The 9,088-nt window shown below is 47.3% G+C and overlaps 1 protein-coding gene across 3 annotated transcripts; it reads right to left on the bottom strand.

The window, feature by feature from the left end:
* Positions 1-295: 295 nt before the first annotated feature.
* On the bottom strand, positions 296-5,188 carry LOC122391905 (RWD domain-containing protein 1-like). 3 transcript variants are annotated; one of them, XM_043386240.1, is made up of 6 exons: positions 4,915-5,188; positions 3,415-3,499; positions 2,844-3,043; positions 2,245-2,388; positions 1,492-1,687; positions 296-1,021 (listed from the first exon to the last, which is right to left on the bottom strand). In XM_043386240.1, exons 2-6 carry the CDS (start codon positions 3,491-3,493, stop codon positions 930-932), a joined length of 711 nt encoding a protein of 236 aa, XP_043242175.1. In that variant the 5' UTR covers positions 3,494-3,499; positions 4,915-5,188; the 3' UTR covers positions 296-929. The 3 variants fall into 3 exon arrangements, with proteins under 3 accessions (XP_043242175.1, XP_043242176.1, XP_043242174.1); XM_043386241.1 differs by lacking the exon at positions 4,915-5,188 and adding an exon at positions 4,029-4,063; XM_043386239.1 differs by lacking the exon at positions 4,915-5,188 and adding an exon at positions 3,794-3,953.
* Between the last annotated feature and the right edge of the window lie 3,900 nt (positions 5,189-9,088).

The raw sequence follows: 9,088 nt of genomic DNA on the forward strand, positions 1-9,088 counted from the left end.
TGCTGAAGGGCCATTGTCAGTAAAAGTAAGTAAGCAAGTAGTATAGAGGTCGAGTAAAAGCAAGTAAATAAGTGGAGTAAAAGGTTCAGTGAACTGTGAAATGCGATATCATCAGCATGCAATGTCAAGAGCTATATAGGTAATGTTACATCACTTTGATTAGACTTTAACTGAAAGCATGGGTGTTATTTTAATTGTCAACTCTTACTTGCATTTGCTAATGAAAGTCATTTGATACGCCAAACCGAAAACACATGAAAAAAGCTGGAAAAAGGTCTGCAATAAAAATACGAGCTCTCGAAAGGATTTCACAAAAATGTATTGAACACTTGAAAATAGCTTTCTGACTCACACAGGTGTCCTACCTAATAGAAAATTATGGAGGATTTACTCCAGCGTGTTCGCTATCGGTGTCCCCCTTCCTCTTACGCGCCACACTCAGCACAAACCATGGTAGACTTTAACCAAAAACAACATCACAAAACGCCGCTGTTACCTTGACGTGAAGCTCCCATGGCCATGAGCTCCTTGACACAGCGACAGCATCGTTCACACACGATAAGGTTCCAAAAATTCAGTGGAACAATCACCCATGTGAAACGTCACCTACAATTACACGGCGGTGCTCAAAACTAAAGCTTCGCTGCACCGCCACCAGGGCGAAATCACAAGGCAGAAACGTACCGAGCAGTCACAGATTTAGACGTCCGCTCTCGTGCATTCGCCGCAGATGTTTATCACTCTGGGATCGATTTCTTGTGTCAGCAGCGGAGCCATTTTTATCAGGTGCAACTGGCTCATTTAACACCGCGGAACAGACATTCGAACGGCATGTTTGGGGCGAAGGAGCTCACCTCCCTTTCCGGCAGAGCAACATGCCGAGCCCAGCTGTAGTTCATAACCTATTGCGTGCACTTACCAAAAGTAAATCACGAATCACTCAACTCGGCCAGTTCGTCGTCCAGGTCCAGATCATCCAGGTCTTGGAAGAGCGACTCGTCGACCTTGACATCTTCCCCAGCTGTAACAGCGACAGTGCGATCGTCAGTACGGGTACACTAAAGTGGCTCTCAGCCGTGGTATTCAGCTTAGGAAATAATAGGCACTACCAAACACAGTGACAAATTACGATCACACAGGAAAACCTGCCTAGTGCCTATGTCAGATTAAGGAAGTGTAATTTGCGTAGCTGAGTGTTTCATATGACATAATGATCACGTAAAAGCTCGTTCATGTATAAGAGTAGCCCAAAAAAGCGCAGGGAAGCTTCGCTGCATTTTTTTTTTTTTTAATTTGAAATAGAAAATATCCTTGTCAATCAAGCAAAAAAGGAAAAAAACTAAGTCTAGCTTGCCAATGATCACCCACGAGTCATATGAATCGACCAGTCATAATGCATACAGCTAGTAAAACATTCACCGGGAATCAATATCCAGCTGCCCGTATCCCAGAGCATCTCAGCGATCAACTGCATCCCATCCTTCCACTTACCGTCCTCAAGGAACTTGATGTCGGAGTTGTCGAGCGTGTTGTCCTTCTGGAAGAGCTCGCGGCCGGACAGCTTGCTGCGCCGCGCCGCCTCCAGTTGGCGCGCCTTCTCGGCCCGTAGCGCGTTTATCTCGCGCTCAAAGTTCTCTTTCCACACGAGAAATGACTCCACCGTCACACGCGTACCCTCGAACCGTTTCTGCAGCAGAGGAAGGGTGTCAGACGGACGGCGGCGACTCAGATGGTCAGACGGCATCTCTTCCCTTATTGGCATTCGAATCCAATGACATTGCCTTGAGTTCATAGCCACTTTAGTGTCACAGCATCGCTGTACAATTCATATTGTAACTTATTTTGTCAGACAACTTAACAGGGCCAAACCGTGGGCATAGCAAGGCAATGGAAACAGCCCAGTCGACTCTGGCCTAAAAAAGAGGCATTAATTGCTACATGGTAAGTGCGAAATAAAACATATTGTACATACTTTATTTCAACAGGTAATATGCTAAATAGTGTACTTAATTGAAGTATACTATACGTATAGGTACACTTTATGGCGTAAATAGTTGACTAACGAAAATAGTTGACTGGCTGCATGCACATCAAATAAGTGTTGAAAACGCTATAACAAAGTGGCACAAATGATATGCAATCTTCCCACTCAATCCTGGGAGGGGGAGCGGAGGCGAAGATGGATTGAGAGCAGAAGTGATGTGGGGTTGGTAGGAGTAAAAGAAATAGGAGGCAAGCACTGACCCGTTCGGCCTCCTCGACCTCGCGCTTAATCCGCTCCGCCTCCTCCTCCTTCCTGCGCTGCAGCTCGTCGCAGTGGCAGTTGAGCCACTCACCAGCCGCCGACACGATTGTGAAGATCATTACCATGCCCACGTTGGCCTCGGCCTAACAACAGACGGCAGTGGGCGGTCAGATACTACGGAATGAACAGCATAGATGAGAGCAAAGTTCGGACCAGTCATAAAGTCATTTGATTTGATGACTGACATTAAGTCATTCGATATTAGTGTGGCATAATAAGGCGTCCGTCTCGTAGCTCGGTGGCAGCGAGTTCGTGGCCAGCGAGTGTCATGTCGCTCGACCCGTTTTTCTATATCGAGCCGGCTGGTCACTCGTGAGAGAGGACCACGCAAGACCGAAGAGGACCCAAGATATTATTTGGTAGAAGCTGTATGTATATTCAACCACTTCTTGAAGACCATTTATTTTACTGAAGTATTTGCATTTGATCAACTATAAAGAAGGTATGGTGATCACTGCTTCAAGGAGCCATGGCCATTTCTTGAACTGAAATAACATGCTGCACCCAAAGGGATATCAACTGCATAGACAATACATACCTCTGCCTGCATCATCTCCATGAGTTGTTCCACCTCCAGAGGTGTACAGTTTTCTGGCTCCTCTAGGATCTCGAGCTGCGGCACCTCGTCTGGGTAGCGTTCTGGACAGGAGATGGCCAACAAACATCGGCAGCCATTCTCTGGTGCCAGGTCATAGTCCTGGCTCTTCACAGTGATCTGGAACTGGCCGGGACCCACCACTGGCAGCGGATTGGTGTCACAGCTATGTCGACTAAAAGATCAACCGAGTACATAGATAACGTTATTGCTGGTGTGCACACATAACTGTAAGCTCAACAGCATGGGCAACAGTCATGAATGGTATCAAATAGGCACCTAAATGCAATGGGATAGGTATACCCAATAGCATGTGTCAAACTTGCGATATTATGTGCAGCATACTAGTGCTAATGTAGCATGAAATGTTTGGCTGTTTGCTAATGTTTGGTCACTCTGCCATTGCACACTTTTCAGCTTATTTTACTGTGATATCTTTTCTCTACTTGCATGTAATGGCATGAGCTATGAGTGACTAGTGGCTAAAAATGCAAGTCATCACAGTATCACTTACCTTCAAGCTCATCTGGATACATTGACTGGAGAACTTCCAGCTCATTAGCCTGTTCTTCGGCATAATTCAAATCCATCATTGAAACCTGCAACGGAAATTGGAAGTGGAGGTGTTTGTGCCAGGTGTGTGCACATATATTGCAAAGACACTGTAGGACTGTAGTCACAACATAAATCACATTTTTTACAAACGCATCATTCAATGGGAAATATATAGTCAGATTTAGGCAGTTCTTCATCCTAAATACCATGGAAACCATTTCTTATTCTAGAAAGGAAAGAAAACTTAGCAACTTCTATGAGAAAAAGGTTTGTTTTAATGGTAACTGTGAAGATGAAGTCCAACTAGTCCAAGTTCATGAAAAAAAAAACAATCTTACCTGACCTAACCTCATGGGTGTCAACTTCCTCAGAGTTGCGGGGGCCCGCTGCAAGGCAACTCCGCCGCTGCCCTTGTGGTGACCTTGACCGGCGCGCCATCTGTTGCAGCTCCAAAGCCAAGCCGGCTGAACCGGTGTGGCATTTGGAAAGCTTGGACACCCACAACTTGGCAGAAATTGACACCTATGCCTAACCTTACCTACTAACCTAAAAACCTTAAACATAGCTACCAACCTACAACCCACACACTTCCCAAGTTCCAACCAACCAACCAACCTTGAACCTACTACCTACCAAGCTACAACCTACCAACTTACAGCCTACCAACCTACAACCTTGAACCTACCATACCACTTGGACTTCATTTTCACATATTCCACTTTAAATGCCTGCCTACCTACACAACTGACAACAGTGTATCTGAAATTTTGGAAGTTAGAGAAGCTTTCTAGAGGTAATGACCCCCGCAGCATCACAAACCGCCTTAATTCTGGACCTGCCTACACTTCTAAGGGCTAAGGCGCTAAGCACTTCCTCATATCAGATTATGGATCATATCTAATTTGAATTCATAAAAATCATCAGCATGTAGGTTCTTAAATAATTAATGATGATTAGTGCCATATCATATGGTTGTCAAATTAATAAAAAACAACAAAACAAAATGTGCCATTTCTGGATTGGAACTCGACATTAACATGCTTTACCTTGGAAAAAGGCAAATTTAAAATTTACTTTAGAACTATAAAGTACAGCCTGAGCTCTGTTCGCACCCTGTTTATTTATCAGCAGGGTGCGACCATGCTACTGCTTCTTGGTTCCTCATTGGTCGAATTCAAGTTGTCTATTCGTTAGACCAATGAGAGGCCAAGCCGCACCAGCAATAACTTCCTTATATGGGGAAAACTGACAGCACGCTGATATAAAAACAGCGACCGAACAGGGCCCTGAATTCTGGAAAGCAATTCCAAGGACACATTTGCTTCCTTATTTCACACTAGGTACCATTCAGCTACTGCTGTTACTTATAGTTACGGCTTATTGAAAGGAAAAAAATCTGCACATTTACTCAGGGAGGTGAGCACGCATGAAGCCAAATAATAACCAGACGTTTACATACCAATCAAAATGAAGCTGAAGCTGACTTTCGAAGCTCTGCTTGCTTGCTTGCTGCCTGCTGGGTTAGGACCGTTAGGACGCTCAGCCCAAGGCCCTATATACCGCTCAGCCTTGAGACCCAGGCGTCCAACGATATACTGCCTTGCGTCCAACAAACTTTCAAAGCCGTAAAAACTGGTAAAAACGATAACAAAATTTTTAAGTTTACTCGCTGCGCTGGTCCGCCTTTTCACACTAAAAACACATGCTAGACGTTCTTGGAGGATCACCGACAATTCCTGTTCAATCGCTATGCCTGTATTAAGCTTTAGCGGGTAAACGAGAATCAACAAATCAGAGCTCAGAAACGGCATGACACTGACAAACGCTGATACCGTCAATCTAGCAGCAGATTTATTCCTCACATACATATATATATATATATATACCTATTTCTATTTACCTATTTAATAGTAGGTGTACTGGAATAGCTATTGTGTATTCCTAGCTGGAATACCTATTTCTCGAGGCCATGTCTAGCCGCAGTGGCGGATCCAGGGGGGGGGGGGGGGGGGAATGGGTATTTGCCCCTCCCAAACGGCATAATTTCAACATTACGCCTATGGACGAGGCATGGAAAGAATTGATAAATTGTTATGGTTTGCCCCCCCCCGCCCCCAAAAAACTCTGAGCTGGATCCGCCTCTGTCTAGCCGTAATCGCGATTCGGCGTATGTCGGCTCACATTAGCCGCGCGTTTGCAAGCTTTTCGTGGTTTCAAACATTCAAACATGTGAATCGATGTTGCTCCCATGCATTAGGGTGGATGTCAAGGTCACCTGAAGGTCAGGTCAGGTCATTGACCTTTGGTGACCTCGGTTCACTTTCTCGAGTTTTACATGTTTCTAGGCTAGTTTTTGGAGCTGAATTCGAATTTAGAAACCATTTGAGCATTTACGAAGTAGTTTTGGTGCCTTTGTAGCATGTTACGAAGCTGTCAGAGCCGGTTGACACCTACTACGAATACCCGTCACGACCCCTACTGGCTGGCCTGACCTGACCTGACCCGACCTGGTCTAAATACTTAAAAACATCATCTGTGATCAAAACTAACACGATATTCGTGATCACCACCCCGAAAACCCCATAGCAGCCACACTTTACGGCTTTCTGACAGGTCCCGATTTTGCGGACTTTTGAGTCATTGACCTGACCTGGAAGGTCAACCAATGACCTACGACCTTGACCCGCGCCCCACTGGGGTCTGCGTATAACGCGCCCTACTGGGGGAGCTCTTCGTAGCCCCCCCCCCCCTCTCCTAGCTCCGAAACTACTGGGCCGATCGTCAAAAGTCAAACGGTGCCCTGGAAAAACTTTCGAGCAAAACCTAATTTCATTGACCTCGAGGTCACCGATGACGTCACAGGTCAGGTCAAAGTAAAAATTATTAGCATTTTGGCTTGTTCAGATTTTGGGCTCTGGCCGCCGTCTTACAAGTCAGATCAGGCTCATTTTTTGTTTACACACTCGTGAACAGATGCTTTAGGGTACCAAACTTGAACTTTGATTTTCAGGTCAGGGTCAGGTCATCACAGTTCATGGAAATCCCCCCCCCCCATGTGGGGGGATGGCATTTGCATTTCCTAGGATGGGAAATGGCATTTGCGGGCGTGGGTTAACCCGCGCGCGCGCCCCTCTGGGCTATTCACTATTCAGCCAGTGGCGGATCCAGGTGGGGGGGGGGGGCAAAATGCGCATTTGCCCCTCCCAAACGGCATAATTTTAACATTACGCCCATGGACGAGGCATGGAAAGAATCAATAAATTGTTATGGTTTGCCCCCCCCCCTAAAAAAAAGATTCTGAGCTGGATCCGCCACTGTATTCAGCCATACGCGCCCTGCTGGGGGGGGGGGGGGCGCCCTCTTGTCTAACTTCCGAGCCGATGGTCGTAGAAAGACGGAGAAAACGGCAATCGAAAGCTCTCAACAAGGCGGATCTTAACCCGCGCCGGGTCGGTGCTCTGAGATTCCGCGCCGGGCCGGGGGCCGGGGACCGGTGTCCGAACACCCCCCTTCTAACTCGGCTCCTGGGCCACGTAGCGACACGCGGTAAGCGGCAATCGAAAGAACGTCCAAAATAAGGACGAAAACACTTGGATCATTTTTTGGGTCAGGTCAAAGGTCAGGTCACCTGAGGTCACCAAAGGTAAAATGTTGACTATTTCAACATTTTGGACACTGCCAATCATGGATGCGGAGTCGGAGCCGGAGCCGGAGCCGGAGCCGCCGGAGCCGGCATATTTTGCCCGGAGCCGGAGCCGGAGCCGGAGCCGTCAAAAAAGGGGGCGACTCCGGCTCCTTTTCTTAAGAGGAAACATAGATAACAGTAGAACAGGAAACAATTATTTACCTAGTTCGGTTTGACAGTACAAGGCGTAAAACAATGTGGTATTCAAAATAGCCTTGTTATACAAATACAGAAGCAACGTGTACCAATCCCATCGCCTTTTTTCTTCCACCCGTATTTAATTGATCTCATGGGGGATGTACTGGGTAGAAGCCGGAGCCGGAGCCGCCGGAGCCGGAGCCGCCGGAGCCGGATCATTTTACTCGGAGCCGGAGCCGGAGCCGGAGCCGCCATGACATTTCACCCGGAGCCGGAGCCGGAGCCGATTTTTTTCTCCGGAGCCGGAGCCGGAGCCGGAGCCGTCTGAAATTTCCACGGCTCCGCATCCCTGCTGCCAATGGCTATCTCGGGAACCGATAAAGCCACAGCGCCGCGGAAAAGCGCATTCGATAGCCCTTTTACAAAACCTTCTGAAGATGTTCTCTGATTTAACCTCAGGTCAACGGTTTAGCCTCCAGAGGGCAAACACTCCAAAAATAGCCGTTTATACGAAAAACGTTCTTTGGGAAATAACTTTTGACTCAAAAGAGCCATGACATTACTTTTGCCAGCATCGTGTTCCTCTCGTCGAGACGCGTCGAATGAACTATAATTTGACTTTGAAAGGTCAACTTAAAAATTTGACCTCCGGTCAAGGTCATGACCTGACCGGAAAAGGTCACGTTGCATATCAGCCGATCCGCAACGTCGAGCCGAACACATCTAAGGTGTTTTCAGCGCTCTAGCACGCCTCTATCAGAAGCTATTAGCGAAAAACTGTTAGATTCTGTTCGTGACCTGAGATGACCTCGGGGACATAACGAGGGGTCACAGTTGCCATTTTCCGGTTCAGTGTGTCAATTTTACATACATCTCGATGTTTGAGAGTGTCTAGAATAGCGTTCGTGGAAAACAGACGCTTTTCAATTTTCTCCCATTGACTTTATAATGGAGAGGCCGCAAAATTGACCTGACCTTAGGTCACCGGTATCAAAATTCCTAGATATAGATTTTATAGATAATGCTGCTCTTATCAATCGCTGAAAGTTTCAAGGCAATCGATCAGTCGGTGTAGCTATGACGAGCATTCTTATTTTTTTCTGAGGTGAGGTCACTTGGCGTGACCTGGTGACCTGACCTAAGGCGACCTGGGTCTGAAATTTTCAAAACACGTGCGGAAAAGATGCACAAACAGGTGTGCCAAAAACGGCGAGATATCAGCGAAAAACCGCAAGGGGGTGTTCAAACACCCCCCCCCCCCGGCCCGGCGCGGGTTAACCCTCGCCCGTATTGGTGTTTTTCCAGCCGCGAACGTATAAGGGCGGGGGGTCCGTTGCCCCCCCCCCCCCACTCCTTGCCGTTTCGCCCCTGATCGAGCTAGAGCTTCGCGGAAAAAAACGAGCGTGTTGCCCGTGACGAGAGGAAGCCGATGATACCCAATTTTAACCCGCGCCCGGCTGGGGTCCTGGATTTCCACGCCCTGCTTGGGGGGGGGGGTGTTTGAACACCCCCCTTCTAACTCGGCTCCTGGACCACGTAGCGATACGCGGAAGGCGGTGTTCGAAAGAGCGTCAAAAATAATGACGAAATCACTTCGGTCAATTTTTTGGTCAGGTCAAAGGTCAGGTCACCAGAGGTCATTGAAGGCAAAATTTCGCCGATTTCCAGGTCGAATGTCGAAAATTTCCAAGAAGCCAACGCAAAACTCGGGAACCAATAGAGCTACAGCGCCGCGGAAAAGCGCATTCGATAGCCCTATTAACGCCCTTTCTGAATGATTCTCTCAGATTTGACCTAACGTCAACGGTTT

Source organism: Amphibalanus amphitrite, unplaced genomic scaffold (genome assembly GCF_019059575.1).
Source record: "Amphibalanus amphitrite isolate SeventyFive unplaced genomic scaffold, NRLGWU_Aamphi_draft 000461F_arrow, whole genome shotgun sequence".
In the NCBI taxonomy this organism is placed as follows: Eukaryota; Metazoa; Arthropoda; class Thecostraca; order Balanomorpha; family Balanidae; genus Amphibalanus; species Amphibalanus amphitrite.